Source organism: Stegostoma tigrinum, chromosome 3, assembly GCF_030684315.1.
Source record: "Stegostoma tigrinum isolate sSteTig4 chromosome 3, sSteTig4.hap1, whole genome shotgun sequence".
Lineage (NCBI taxonomy): Eukaryota > Metazoa > Chordata > Chondrichthyes > Orectolobiformes > Stegostomatidae > Stegostoma > Stegostoma tigrinum.
The window spans coordinates 100,259,009-100,274,556 of record NC_081356.1 but is presented as its reverse complement, the minus strand read 5'-3'; the positions used below and the strand labels follow the sequence as shown (position 1 = coordinate 100,274,556).

The 15,548-nt window shown below is 45.1% G+C and overlaps 1 protein-coding gene across 5 annotated transcripts in view; it reads right to left on the bottom strand.

Annotated features, from left to right (window-relative positions):
- Positions 1-15,548, bottom strand: part of LOC125450669 (uncharacterized) — a 137,554-nt gene that overhangs the window by 9,332 nt on the left and 112,674 nt on the right. For all 5 annotated transcript variants that reach the window (XM_048526711.2, XM_048526712.2, XM_048526710.2 and 2 more), the window contains 3 exons: positions 15,126-15,259; positions 9,476-9,613; positions 4,666-4,813 (listed from right to left, as the gene is read on the bottom strand). In XM_048526711.2, coding sequence (XP_048382668.1) covers positions 4,666-4,813; positions 9,476-9,613; positions 15,126-15,259 — 420 coding nt within the window. The remainder of the gene's footprint in view (positions 1-4,665; positions 4,814-9,475; positions 9,614-15,125; positions 15,260-15,548) is intronic.

Sequence of the window (15,548 nt, the reverse complement as noted above, 5' to 3'; positions counted from 1 at the left end):
ATTTCAAATGGAAGTTGGACTGCTGTAATGTAAAACCAGGAGAGTTTTTCAAGTTGAAAATCAAGTGTCACATATTGTCGAGCTGTACAGTACAATGAACTGAAAACAAAAATGCTTGAGATCACAGTGGGCCAGGCAGTATCCATGGACAAAGAGCTTCTGGAAGCAGAAGGGAAAGTTCATGACTAATCTTCTGAATGAAAGAAATTCTGTCTGACAACAGTCCTCTGATTGGTTGTGCTGCACAGTATTAAAACTATAAATGTCAACAGCAGAAGAGAAATATCCAGAGCCTGCAAACAGAAAACATCCAGTTTACTGTTTTTCTCTTATTCTCACTCTCTTTTGTTGAGTATCCTTTATTGTCACATACATTCAAATTAAAATGCAGTGTAAAGTGCACAGCCACTTGTATTTAAGTGCCATTCACAGAATAAAGAGAGTCCAACTTTCCTTCTTAGCTGCAATGCCACTGCTAAAGTCCAACTAGGGTTCTGCAACCCACGCTGTGCCACCAACAGTGTCCTGCTCTGGGTTACACCAGTCCACGCCATGCTGCTTCTGGGGGGCCTATCCATGTGGAAAATGAGAGCCTCACTCCAGGCCACACAGGGCAACCAACCGAACCAGCAATAGCCTCCAAAAATGTGACCGCTGCTCCACGGCCCATTGAAGCTGGCTCCTGCCGGAGAGCTCTCCTGGCCACCCTTTCGTCTGGGATTTAGCTCCATGATGTCCTGGCTACGCAGCTCACCGTCGCTCCGGGGATACGACTCTTCTGCTGCTGCGGGATGTGGCCCCTTGGCTGCTCCGTTGGTCCGGGCCTTAGTCCCTCCAGGACTTGCTCCAACCCATGTCCGACCTGTCAACGTTGCTCCCGGCCCATGCACTCCACTGCCACTGCAGGACATGGCCTGCGTGCTCAGCTCCCACCCAGTTGCCGGAGACAACTCCTTTCTTTAGGTGAGAGTTAAATAGTTGGAGTTAAAAATACCTAAAGTTTGTAGGTGTGGTGAGATGGGGGAGGAATACTGCAAAGGGGAGAGGGAGAGAGAAAGTGAAAAAGAAAGGAGAAAGGAAAAAGAACTGGCGAGCAGAGGAGCTCTACCTAGAGCATCTTGCTGCCCGTACTCAGAGTGGGCTGAATCTTGCACTTTGATGCTTCCAGACGCTGTGGAGATTCCATCTTTGAATCATTCATTGAATCATTCCATCATGATTCTATCATGGAAATGATTGCAATATTTCTCTCTTTATGTGGAAAAACAGCAGTAAAACAGAAAAAAAGCATAAAAAGAAGAGTACATAAAAAAATCGAAGTTCACCTGATCAAAAACAAAATCAAAGAATGACGAGCACCCTACAGAAAACAGCAATAAGTTCATTGTAACAAATCAAAAACACTGCGAGAAAACAATTATCCGCTTTATTGGTTGAGATTTTTGATCTTTGGAAGTTTGTTTATCCTGCTTATATTCTTTTTGCACCCATACTTTATGTGTTAAACTGTTTGGCTTTGGACTATCTTAATCATGTTTGAGTTGAGTATATATATTTGGGCATTTGAAGGGGTATAGATTAAGTTACTTAAATTGGAAATCTTCTCTTTCCACTGCTCTTTTTAAAGTTAGGCATGTTACAGTAAATTGGAGCAAAAACAAAGTTGCTGGGAAAGCTCAGCAGTCTGGTAGCATCTGTGAAGGGAAAAAAAAACAGTGTCAACGTTTCAGGTCCAGTGGCCCTTCCTCAGAACTTGTGAGGAATGGTCCTGAGGAAGGGTCACTGGACTCAAAACATTAACTCTGTTTTTCCCTTCACAGACCTACTGAGCTATTCCAGCAATTTTGTTTTTGTTATATTCTTTGTTTGTCTGTTTTGAAAAGGAAAATTGTCTTATTATTCAGGACAAAAAGATAAATCCAAGCCAGGGAAATCTGGTGTCATGGACATCATCAAACACTATCAATAAATAATCATATCAGATGGCCAACAGACTGAGAAGGTTGTACCTCAATTTCTCAGCATGTTATAAGGAAACTTCACATTAGAGTTCCCAAACAGCATCCGCAGTTCTTTTGGTTTTGACAGTAAATAGGGTTATTTTCTGGTTAATGATGAAACCCTGGTGTGAACTGCTTGTGTCCAGAATAACAGACAGTTGGGTAAATTAGTCGCTATGGTGGATATATTGGATTGTTATACATTTAGAGTTTGTGATAGCTTGTGGAACAGTGGCCCATGAATATTCGTGCACTTTTCCCAGTTACATTACAACACAACACACTTTACAAAGTGTTCCTTTAACTGACGCTGGGTGTTAACATTTCATGAAACAGCTCTTTTAAAGTCCCACATCCCTCCACCAAACAGTGGCATGGGTGCATTCACTAATGCATTTAAGTCTGGGGAACTCAAAGAGAGAATTGCATGACTCCTATTCTGTCACTGGGTTTGCGTGAGGACAATAATGTGTTTTCTTTTGGTTCTGATCACCTGTCTCCATGGCAGTGACCACAATGAGCAGACTTCCATTTACCTCTGATTATCCTGAAATCCTTCGATAGTCATGTGGAAATTCTGGAACCCCCTTTCAGCAGCACTGTAGGGGTAATTTCACTGTTTCAATATTAGAATGGTTTTGGTAGTATTGAGTGAAAATTTGCACTGAATAAAACCAAAACACTTTTGAAAGGCCGATTTGTAAATAAATGAAACAAAATGCATTTTTAAATGGTTGCAAAAGTCACATTGAAATAACTGCACAGAGACCAGCATCCCATCACCAAGTCACCCTTTATATACTCGAGCACAGCACTCAGGCTATGGTCAGCCAGCTTGGAGTCAGTCCCCTGAACTGAGCAGATTCTAAATCCCACGTTAATATCGGTCAGCCGGGGTTCCTGATTGGCCCAGGTTAACAACCCCAATCAAGGATCTCATAGTCAACAAGATTCTCCTGGTTCCGATCACTGCACACATGGGATTAGTTTCCTAGTTCAGTTGCTATGAAATAAATGAAGTCATATTTTTGAAGCTAAGTCACTGTTTCCTACAAAAAGCAGTTGTCATAGTTCAAAATGCCTTGTTGGCTGAAAAGGATCTTGAGATGTTCCGACATACTATGTCTTTATTTTCTATCCATAAATAACTTTACAGCCACAAGAATATTAAGTTGTAAAAGTTTTCCAACCATCTAACGTATGTGCATGTAAGTAATGTCGCTGTATTGTGGTCCTGGAGGACTTTTCAATTTTAACCGAAGATATCAGTATTCATCAGACTAAAAAGATTTGTTGGAAATGTGAATTAATTACCCACTAAAGGAACTGAAAACAGCACAAAGTCAATTGTATAAACAAAATTGAAAATAATGGCAAAATACTGCAGATGCTGGAAATCTGATAAAAACAAAGTCAGGAAAAGAAAATAACCTGGTAAGTCTGGCAGCTTCAGCGGATAGAGAAACAGAGTTAAAATTGCTTTTATTTTAAGCTGAGTTAGCATCTCATGCTAATATCCACATTCTACTGCCATGTTTATTGGTAGTACTAATGACTTTTATGACTCTATAAAATAGAATTAGAATTGTTATGTAGTTGTTTTTGACAGGAAGGGCATATTGGGCTGATAGGCCTTTTTTGGCGCTCTAGATCTCCATGACTCTAAATTAGGCATGATTTGCTAAGATGGTGATCCTAATATTGAAAAATTTTAAATTGAAATAATTTAAGGATAGATCTTGAATGATTGGGCTCTAGCTATTTCCTATGGCAGCTTATTCCATTGTGGGATTGTTCCTGAGGAGAAAAAAAGAAGATTATTGCTAAACTGTTTTAGAAATAACAGTCTTTGTAGTTTGTATGGCTGACTGTCTTGTGTGTTGTCAAAGCTGGATGACATCAGGTACTTGTTTCTGTCAATTTTTACCAATCTGTTTCATCTTTTATAGAACATAGTCAATCCATTAAACCCCCCCTTTGATATAATGATTCCCATTCCAAACTTTTTTTTAATCAAGGATGTGACACTAACATATTTCCCAAAATGATTCAGAATTATGTAGCACACCTTTGGATTGCTTCAATATTACTCATATCCCTCATCATATAAGGATCCCATACACAACTTTAATCTTCCAGGATTTGACAAGTGTTTGGTAAGCTATAACTTTGAGTTTTTTTGTTTGAGGGAACCTTTGGAATAGAAAGGGCCTGTTCAGGTTGAAATGTACAACTAGTTGTTTAAGAGTGACATGCTGGAACGAAAAGCTGTTATAAATCCAGATGTTGTGCTCTCGATTGGATTTAGCACATGCTCGGGAGGAATTGTGTCTATCTGTGACTATGTGTATGTAAGTATTGGGGATAGTCGGTTTGCAGCAACAACTTGGATATGAAACCAAGACTTTTAGAAAGTCAAAGGTACAACCTACAAGAGAATACCAAGCAGGATACTTTGTTTCCCAAAGCAGAAGAATTGCATAAATATCCGTCTGTAACTGCATTGTATTTAAACACTAATACAACAGGTTTTTGAAAAATTATAAACCACGGTTAATTCTTACTTCAGTTGATAATAGAATTAAAGCAAAACTCCAGAGCGAAGACAAAATGGCTTTAATGCACTTGATTTGAGTAAACATACATCCTTCACTTCACAACCTACCTTGCTGAATGGTGGTTTGTAATCCCATGTCCCTGCATTCAGTACCTCCCCAGTGTCAGGATCATAGATCACCTTCTCCATCAGCCAATACCCCATGCCCATGACGAAGGCACCTTCAATTTGTCCAATATCAATGGCAGGGTTTATGCTGCAGGTAATAAAGAGAAGAAAGATGACAGGTTAACTTAGTTACTTAGATCCCTACTGTTCATGGCACCTGACAACACATTGATTTTGCTGCCTTTCTTTCATCATGACGTAAATAGGAAATAATCTTATTAAAAGGTAACAAGTTGGATATAGGGTGAATGGTGCTTCATAAAAGTCAATTTTTTTCTTAGCAATGTTCCTGCTGATACAGTACTAATGTTACAGGTAACAGCTCAGAACATGATGAGTTGATTTGGGAGACACTTGGGTATGCATTTCATGTCTCCATCTATATCAGAATGGAGTTGGTGGGTGTATTAGAAATGATGGACAAGACATAATTCCAGTATTCTTACCCCCATTCCCATCATGTAGGAGTTTCATGGCTCTAGGATATCGATACTCCTGTGAGTAAATAGAGGTTTAGCAAATTCTTTGCCTTCCATTGTGTACCCTCTCATGAAAGGAGGTAATTTTTGGCATTTTGTAGCATTTTTAATTGATAAAGAGGAGGTAACAGAATAGGTTGTCTGTACCAAGATTGATAAGCTGGTGCCAGAATTGTACAGCTTTTCTCCTATCCTCAATCCAGACGGCTCGGTCATGGACTTCCGTTGGGCAATTTGCGGCAAAGAGCTGCAGTGGCCTGGCCCTGCATTTTTGTAGCATGGCTAACCAGGAGACTATCCTCTCACCACCTGCCATCAAGTGCCTCAGAAGAATATAAGTTGAAAATCGACCTGTTTGGCCAATACGAGTGCTCCTGCCATGGACAACATGCCTTGGCATGGGAATCAAACCCGGGGCTTCCAGCCTAAAGGTAGGGATACCATCACTGCAATATTGTCAGGAAACTAGAGAATTTCAAATGTTTACACCTATGCTTATGAAAGTTTATCCCTGTGGCTATAGACCAGTTAGTTAACTTCAGGAGTGGGAAAGAGGCTAAAAGCAATAACTCAAAACAAAATTGCGAGCCATCTGGACAAATGCTGATTAATAAGTAAAGCCAGCTCTGAATTGTTAAAAGAAAATTGTGTTTAACTAACTTGCTTGGTTTTGTGAATGAGATAACATTAGGGTGGTGAGGATAATACTTTTGGTGCAGTTTACATGAAATTCCAAAAGAGGCATTTAAATAAAGTGTTGCACAACAGACCTATGAGGGACAAGAACAAAATTGGCTGAGTCACAGTAAACAGCAAGTATTGGTTAATTCTTGTTCTTTGGACTGGAGGAAGGTTTACAGTGCAGTACTCCGGGGATCAGTGATCAAATCGTTGCTCTTGCTAAAATATTTTACTGACCTAAATGTTAGTGTACAGGGTACAAATGATGTTCTAATAACCTTGGCTGAACTGTCTGCAATTATTTTTTAAATAGCTCCCCACTATCAACAAACAAGATGGCAGCACCATAGGACCATCCTGTGGAACTTCCCCTGCTCCGCTTGTTCTTTTTCTTTCTTTTTCCTTTATTTTCCTGCCTTTTCTCTTCTTCATCAAAGGCAAATCCTGGAGCAGCTGCAGACAACAGCAGTGAACCCCGGAGGACCACATGGGTGGCGAGTCCCAGAACATTACGAGCTGCGAGCCCCGGGATAGCCCGAGCAGGGAGCCCCGGAACAGCGTGAGCAGGGAGCCCCAGAACTGCGTGAGCAGGAAGCCCCCAAAAAGCGTGAGCAGGGAGCCCTGGAACAGTGTGAGCAGGGAGCCCTGGAACAGCGTGAGCAGGGAGCCCCAGAACTGCGTGAGCAGGGAGCCCCCAAACAGCGTGAGCAGGGAGCCCTGGAACAGCGTGAGCAGGGAGCCCCCGAACAGCGTGAGCAGGGAGCCCTGGAACAGTGTGAGCAGGGAGCCCTGGAACAGCATGAGCAGGGAGCCCCAGAACTGCGTGAGCAGGGAGCCCCAGAACTGCGTGAGCAGCGAGCCCCGGAACAGCGTGAGCAGGGAGCCCTGGAACAGCGTGAGCAGGGAGCCCCCGAACGGCGTGAGCAGGGAGCCCCCGAACGGCGTGAGCAGGGAGCCCCCGAACGGCGTCAGCAGGGACCCCTGGAACAGCCCGAGTAGGGAGCCCCGAAACAGTGTGATCAGGGAGCCCCCGAACAGCGTGAGCAGGGAGCCCCCGAACAGCCCGAACAGCCCGAGCAGGGAGCCCTGGAACAGCGTGAGCAGGGAGCCCCCGAACTGCGTGAGCAGGGATCCCCAGAACTGCGTGAGCAGGGATCCCTGGAACAGTGTGAGCAGGGAGCCCCAGAACTGCGTGAGCAGGGAGCCCCCGAACAGCGTGAGCAGGGAGCCCTGGAACAGCGTGAGCAGGGAGCCCCCGAACAGCGTGAGCAGGGTGCCCCAGAACTGCGTGAGCAGGGAGCCCCCAAACAGCGTGAGCAGGGATCTCTGGAACAGCGTGAGCAGGGAGCCCCCGAACAGCGTGAGCAGGGTGCCCCAGAACTGCGTGAGCAGGGAGCCCCCAAACAGCGTGAGCAGGGATCTCTGGAACAGCGTGAGCAGGGAGCCCCCGAAGAGCGTGAGCAGGGAGCCCCCGAACAGTGTGAGCAGGGTGCCCCAGAACTGCATGAGCAGGGATCCCCCGAACAGCGTGAGCAGGGAGCCCCCGAAGAGCGTGAGCAGGGAGCCCCCGAACAGTGTGAGCAGGGTGCCCCAGAACTGCGTGAGCAGGGATCCCCAGAACTGCGTGAGCAGGGAGCCCTGGAACAGCCTGAGCAGGTAGCCCCCGAACAGCGTGAGCATGGAGCCCCGGAACAGCGTGAGCAGGCAGCCCTGGAACAGCGTGAGCAGGGAACCCCAGAATTGCGTGAGCAGGGAACCCCGGGACAGCACGAGCAGGGAACCCTGGGACAGCACGAGCAGGGAACCCCGGGACAGCACGAGCAGGGAACCCCGGGACAGCACGAGCAGGGAGCCCTGGAACAGCGTGAGCAGCGAGCCCTGGAACAGCGTGAGCAGGGAGCCCCGGAACAGCATGAGCAGGGAGCCCCGGAACTGTGTGAGCAGGGAGCCCCGGGACAGCACGAGCAGGGAGCCCTGGAACAGCACAAGCAGGGAGCCCTGGAACAGCGCGAGCAGCGAGCCCTGGAACAGCCCGAGCAGCAAGCCCTGGAACAGCCCGAGCAGGGAGCCCTGGAATAGCCCGAGCAGGGTACCCCACAACAGTGCAAGCCGCGAGCCCCGGAACAGTGCAAGCCACGAGCCCCGGAATAGTCCGAGCAGCGAGCCCCGCAACAGTGCAAGCCACGAGCCCCGGAACAGCCCAAGCAGGGAGCCCCGGAACAGCCCGAGCAGGGAACCCCAGAGCAGTGCAAGCAGCGAGCCCTGGAACAGCCCGAGCAGGGAACACCGGAACAGCCCGAGCAGTGAGCCCCGCAACAGTGCAAGCAGCGAGCCCTGGAGCAGCCCGAGCAGGGAACCCCGGAACAGTCCGAGCAGCGAGCCCCCGAACAGCCCGAGCAGCGAGCCCCACAACAGTGCGAGCCGCGAGCCCCCGACCAGTGTGAGCAGGGAGCCCCAGAACAGTCCAAACAGTGAGCCCTGGAATAGCGTGAGCAGGGAACCCCAGAACAGTGCAAGCAGCGAGCTTGTTGCAGTGCATGGGTTGTAAGCTCCGGTATAGTGTGAGCAGCAAGCCTCAGAATAGTACAAGCAGTGAGCCCTGGTGCAGCAAGCGGGCATCAAGTCCCAGGCGGAGATCAGCGCAGGGGAGGTAGGCCTGGAAATTAGCTTGGGGCAATTGAGTGCTGGTACGAAGAAGGCTGGGGCTTGAAGGGGAACAGGGACGGCTGTTGGGCTGGGGTCTGCCACAGCAGGCAGACCACGTGCAGAGGCCCAGCACTGAGCTGCTACAATGCACTAACATGGTGTAGAGCTGGAAGAACACAGCAGGTCAGGCAGCATCAGAGGAGCAGGAAAGCTGACGTTTCGGGTCAGCTTTCCTGTTCATCTGATGCTGCCTGGCCTGCTGGGTTCATCCAGTTCTGCACTGTGTTAACCTCAGATTCCAGCATCGGTAGTTCCTACTATCTCTATATTTATTTATATTTATATTTATTTAAATATATTTTTAAATATATACATATTTATTTTATTTTCATCCCTTCCATACTTTAATGCTCTACTATTCCTAACTTATTTTTCAACTCTGTGAGGTAGTGTAACTGCTTTTATTCCTCTGCTGTATACAAGAATTGTACCCAGGTACTTGTACTTAAGATCTAGCCATAAAAAGGCAAACATTATCGAAGTTTTTCACTGCACTCCGACAATGAATGTGGAGTATGATTGACCATAAAAGAATATTCCATTTTATTCTATTCTTGGAAGGTCTAAGAACAATATATGTGACAAATTTCAACTGTTGATCTCCAAAACCATCTGCAGCTGAGCCTGCAATGCAAAATACTGACATTGTTGCTCCTACACTGCTTTCTGCAAGCAGTGGAAGAAAATTCCTGGCTCTCAATTTCCATACTGAAAATGAAAATCCAGCCCTTAAGGGGAGGATTATTCAAGGTGCTTGAATGGCAGGAGGAATACAGGAGGTTGGGGGTGGGGGTGGGGTGCGGTGTGGGTGGGGGTGTGCTGAAGGAGAGGAAGAGAACGGAGGAGACTGTAAGAGGGAACTTTGGGAAATTGAGAGCGGGTACCTTTCACCGCAGTCAAAGAGCATGTCCACTAGATTAATCTGGTTCTCGCCGGTCAGGACATCGAGTTCAGCCTCTGCCACGGTCACTCCGTACGAATAATATTGAGGGACACCTTTGGAGTTTGGGTCAGGAGACACCCTGCGCAAATATAGAGTGATTAATCAATGTACTTTATTTTTCAAAAAATATACCATAAAGTGGCCATTTTGGATAATTATACGTACAATGTTAAAAAAATAACAAGCAGTCATCCTTTTGAATTTAAAAATGGGAAAATATCTTGACCCATTAGGTAAGAAAATAAGATGTAGGGCAGAATCTAGTGAAGAGTTCACCCCATTTTTTACATTTTTACCATACTGTGTGGTGACATTCTCCCCAGGCAGTGGCAAGTTGATGATGGATGGGAATTAGCACTTATTGACAGCTCAGCTCGCCTCATTAACGTTCTGGCTATAATCTTTCCAAATTCTGCAAACAACTCTAGACATTGGAGAAACCTAACACGGAAACCAGAGCAGGTGGAGAGATGCATGTACTAAAACGGAAGTTGCTGGAAAAGCTCAGCGGGTGAGGTAGCATCTGAGAAGTAAAAATCAAGAGCTAACGTTTCGGGTCCAGTGACCCTTCCTCAGAACTGATGGTGGCTGGGAACACGTCAGTTTCTATGCAGAAAATAGGGAGGGGTGGTGGGGTAGGGAGTAAATGATAGGATAGGTGGGATAGTAGGTAAGGACAAAGGGAGCCTATCACTGTTGAGGGAGGGTAGAGAAGGGATGAGAGCGGAAGTGTGGGAGATGGGTCAGACCCTACTGAGGGGCCTGTCGACAATGGTGCTGGGGAATCCTCACTTTAGGAAAAAGGTGGACATTTCAGAGGCTCCTTTGTCAAACTTGGACTCATCTGAACATACACGATGGAGAAGGAGGAACTAAGAGAATGGGTTGCAGTCCTTCCAGGAAGCGATGGCCTAGTGGTTTTATTGCTGGACTATTAATCCAGAGACCTGGGTTCAAATCCTGCCATGGCAGATGGTGGAATCTGAATTCAATAAATATCCTGAACTAAGAGTCTAATGGTGACCATGAGTCCATTGTCAGTTGGTGGAAAAATCCATCTGGTTCACTTATGTCCTTTAGGGAAAGAAATCTGTCATCCTTACCTGGTCTGGCCGACATGTGACTCCAGAACCACAGCAATGTGGGTGACTCGTAACCACCCTCTGGGCAGTTAGGGATGGGCAGTAAATGCTGTCTAGCCAGCAACACCCTCATCCCATCAATGAATTTTTAAAAAGCAGGGTGTGAGGATGTATAGCCTAGGTAGCAGAGGGAGATAGTGGGTTTGTAGTGGATATTGGTGGTCAGTCTATCCTCAGAAATGGAAACAGAAATGTTGAGGAAGGGAAGGGAAGAGTCAAAGATAGACCAGGTGAAAGTGAGGGCAGGGTGGAAATTGGAAGCAAATTCGATGAACTTCTCCAATTCTAGATAAGAGAGGGAAGCAGCACCAGATGGCAAATCACCGCCATCTTGGAGAAAGCATTGTGGGTGGGTGTCGGAATAAGAGCGGCACAAGGAATGATCCATGTACCCCACGAAGAGACAGGCATAACTAGGGCCCATGCAAGTACCCATGGGGTCCCCTCTTTACTGAAGAAAATAAGAGGAATTAAAAGAGAAGTTGTTGAGGGTGAGGATAAGCTCAGCCAAGCAGAGGATGGTGGTGGTGGGTGGGAATGGTTCAGATCTTTGCTCCAGGAAGAAGCAGAGAGCTTTAAGCCCCTCCTGGTGGGGAATGGACATGTAAGGGAATTGCACATCCACGGTAAATAGAAGGCAGCTGGAAACGGCAAACTGGAAGTTTTGAAACTGGTGTAAAGCATCAGAGGAATCATAGATAGACATGCATGTATATGTCTTGTGTGATGACTGGGGATTTGTTAAGCCCATGAGGTTCATGGTAGGGATACCTTGGAAGGAGGGATTGATGTTTAACATTTCAGCAGCAATGTTAATGCTGAGACTGAAAGCCAGTAACAGAGCACCACTCACTTTCACTTCAATCATGAAACATGTACAAAGTGCACAGTGTTCAGGAGACAGCTGTATACACACTCACAATGGGCAGGGTAAGTGAGCCGTATGCGAAGGAGGTGGCAGTATCTGTAAAGCAGTCACTGGATGTTCATGGGGAAGAGCAATGGCCACAAACTCATGATATGTTGACGACACAGGCATGTCGGGAGTCTATACCCTGCCCATTCTGCAGCTCTGGCCCTCTCCATGTGTTGCACTTCCATAGTCACATCACCATGGGGAACTCACTGAAAGCTACCCTACTGCATACACAGCCATCCTAATAGTCGGGAATGCTCAAGGAGGGACGGTTCAGAGGTCAGAGTGAGCCAATGTCATGCTAATGCGTTGCATTTCCTGCGCTGACATGACATAATTGGAGCTGATTGCTGATCCGCGACACCCGTACAGTAGGTGGAAAACAAGCATTGGATAGGAAACAGACTGTTCACATATCATCATCAGCTGTGGCCCTCACTTGCCTGCAGTTTAATTTTCTTGTCCTCTCCAGCTGTGTCATTCTAAATTATCCTATTTTGTAAGTAGGGTGGAGGAAGCTGGCTCCATTGTGGAGCCCATGGGCCTTGGAGGATTGCTGAGGTGAACTTGGGAGGATTTGGGTCTGCACAGGGCAGGCATGCTGAAGACCTTCTTGCCAGAGTATTGGCCTGAAGCTCCAAGGATTGGAGATGGACAGGCAGGATGGAGGGAGAAATCTTGGTTAGTCTTGCAGTGCTCTAAGTGGAAACTGTTGAGGATCGTGTGTGCATTTCCCCCTCTGGCCGGGTATCTCCGAGCACCACCCTATCTCCTTGTCAGAACAGGGCAACCTGGACTTGGGTGAAGGTTTCCCATCCTACTATTACCCTGCCTTTAGTCCTGAACACCACGGTCTGGGGCAATGGAGTACATACGTTTGTGACTCCAGCATCCCCATGAGGGAGCCTGGCCTGTCTCTCCAGGGCCACCACCATGGAAACAGACATAGTGTTGCAGCACTGGCTGCTTTGCTCACTATCCTGAGCAACGATGATCAGTGTATCACAGGACTGGCTGTGTCACTCCATTCAGCAATGACAGTGAGAGGCAGTAGATTGTTTACACCCACCCATCACTACTGTTATTCCCTTTCAATGTCAATAAAGGCTCCAGCAGTCCTCCAAGTGCCAGTATTCCAGGGTGGTTCTTCTTCTGTGTAACTATAGGTGTAAGGACCTCAGTAGCCTTCAATCCCACAGTCTGGTTATCTCTCAAGCCCACCAACATTTCAGGATCAGAGTTCAGCCTTGTCAGTGCTTCTTTCAGGTCCCAACATCTTCCATTGTACAGACGATACAAAAGCTTAAACACATGTACCAATAGATTCAAGAATGGCTTCTTCCACATTGGTATCAGACTTCTGAATGGACCTCTCAAATTATAAATTTAAGGTTGATCTTGCTCTTTGTTTATCCCTGCAACCGTAACATTGTATTCTTCACACTGTTCTATTACTATAAAGCACTCTGTTTGGTATGATGTGCCAGTACTGCTTGCAAAACAAACATTTTCACTGTACCAAGCTACATGTGGCAATTATAAATCAAATCAAAAATCATGGCCATTGTGTCACTGTTGGGAATGCTATGTGCAAGCCACATTAACACCAGGTTAAATAGATACCTGCAGTATCATAAAGATAATAATTGTTGATGATGTTTTTGTTATCTCCAATTATTATTTTCAAACATTGCTCCCATCAACAAATCAATGAATTTCTAACTCATAACCAGCCAGTCAGGGGGCAATTTCTTTTCTACTAGATATATCAGTAACCAGAGGTAACGTATCATAAAGTATGAGATTATTCAGGTACAGCAACTTGAGGCCAATAATCACTTTTAAATGTTCGCGAGTCAAAGTAAATAGGTGTTATGCTAATCTGGATTTAGCATATGGGCACTTGCTACTTCCAACGTTTCAATAGAATATAGTTCAATACGGTAAATATGAAGAATTGAAGGAGTAAGATAAAAAACGAGAGCACTGTAAACTTAGTTCAACATAAGTTATATCTGAACCCAGATTTTAAGCTCGTGATGGCACAAGCCTTGCAGTTATTACAGTGGTCAGGCTATCAGTATTCATCATCATTTCTCCTCTGAAACTGACATCAACCCTGCAGTCCATACATATTCAATTTAACATCAAACTTCAGAAGCTGCTTTTAGTAACTTAACACAGTCAATTATTCATCACTGAACTGACAAAACCTTGCATTAGATGCTGCAACATTGATATAACCTTGAAAGCTACATCTTGTTAATAGATTGTATATATGATTTTAAGACATAGAAAGTCATATTTACTTCTGAACAGTTTCTCTGGTCCTGAAAAACTACCTTCACATTTGTGTAATATCAATATTTCATACTTTGGTAAAAACATTTAGGTTTTTGAAACCAATTATGTTATGGGCAATAGAGGCATGGCCAGAATTCACTGTCCACTCCTAATTCCCCCTTGAAATGAATGGCCTCATAAGCCATTTCAGAGGGCAGTTAAGAGATAACCACATTGTTGTGGTTCTGAAGTCACCTCCTTAGAGAAAATTAGTGAGTCACCGAGTTTTGTACAGCAATTAAAAATCGTTGTTATGATCACCATTACAGAGACTAACCTCATGTGCTAAATTTATTAATTGAATTTAAAGGCCAACTGCAACAATAATGAGATTTAGATCACGAATCGAATGACATTGCTATAATACTACCGGTTATCCAGTGATATTGTGATAAATTAGATTCCAATATCGCCTTAGACAATAATTTATTTTGCTCTCTTAGAAATGTATAAAAAGATAAAGACAATTAGTGCATTTTAATTCCAGGCTTGCTATCTGTGAGAAATCCTTAATGTAATAGGCAGCACACCCTGTTAAACTATATCATTGTTACCAGACACAGAGCTATCGGTTTGCTCAGCTGGTTAGAATGTTCTGCTAATAGCACCAAGGTCACGAGTTCAATCCCCGTACTGACAAGTCTGTAGGATTTTAACCACGAGTTGAATGCTTTGCGTTAGGGCGTTATGGCGGCTCAGTGATGAACACTGTTGTCTCGCAGTGCCAGGGACTTGGCTGTCTGTGCAGAGTTTGTACTTTCTCCCTGTGCCAGCGCAGGTTTTCTCCCACAGTCCAAAGATGTGCAGGTTAGGTGGATTGGCCATGCTTAAATTGCCCGTAGTGTTCAGGGGTGGGTTACAGGGGATGGGTCTGGGTGGGATGCTCTTACAGGTGGTGTGGACTTGTTGGGGTGAAGGGTCTGTTTCAACACTGTAGGAATTCTACAATCTATGACTTAGAAATTCTTTGACCCTGTTGCTCTATTCTAAACTAATATCAGAAAAGGGATACTCCAAACCACAGAGATCACTTTTCTGTAGGTAGTTTTCTTTGAGGTCAGTGGAACACATTGCATTGATGCTGACTACAAAATCCAAGTCTTACATTTTTAAAGAAGCCAACATAGGTAGCGTGAGTAACTTCAACATTCAGACTCATTAAGGATTACTTGATGAATTAAATTACTCACCAATATTGTGCGGTCAAATTCATTTTGGCTTTAAAACAGGCTGCCACCAGATCCTTCCAAGGGGTACCTGGTGGGAGAGTGGCCTTCACAGGACTCAGTCTCTCCTTCAATATCTCGCAACAATTTTTTACACCCTTTGAGGAAACCAAATCACAGGTTGACCAGATTTTAAAAAGTGAATACAATCATGGTCCAGCAACTCAATATTTTCTCAAAACATCCCTTGAGATCCAGGTATCTCAAATTTATATGAGCTCACAACTAAAGAACAATGCCTAATTAGTAACATCTGTTCATTGAAGTACATGGCAACGAAAAACATATTTACCAAGGAAATGTGCAAGATCCTGAATCCTTAACAGCACAGAAACAGCCCTAGTCAGTGTAAAGGCAGCTTAAGATTGCAGTCCTGTCCTTCACTCA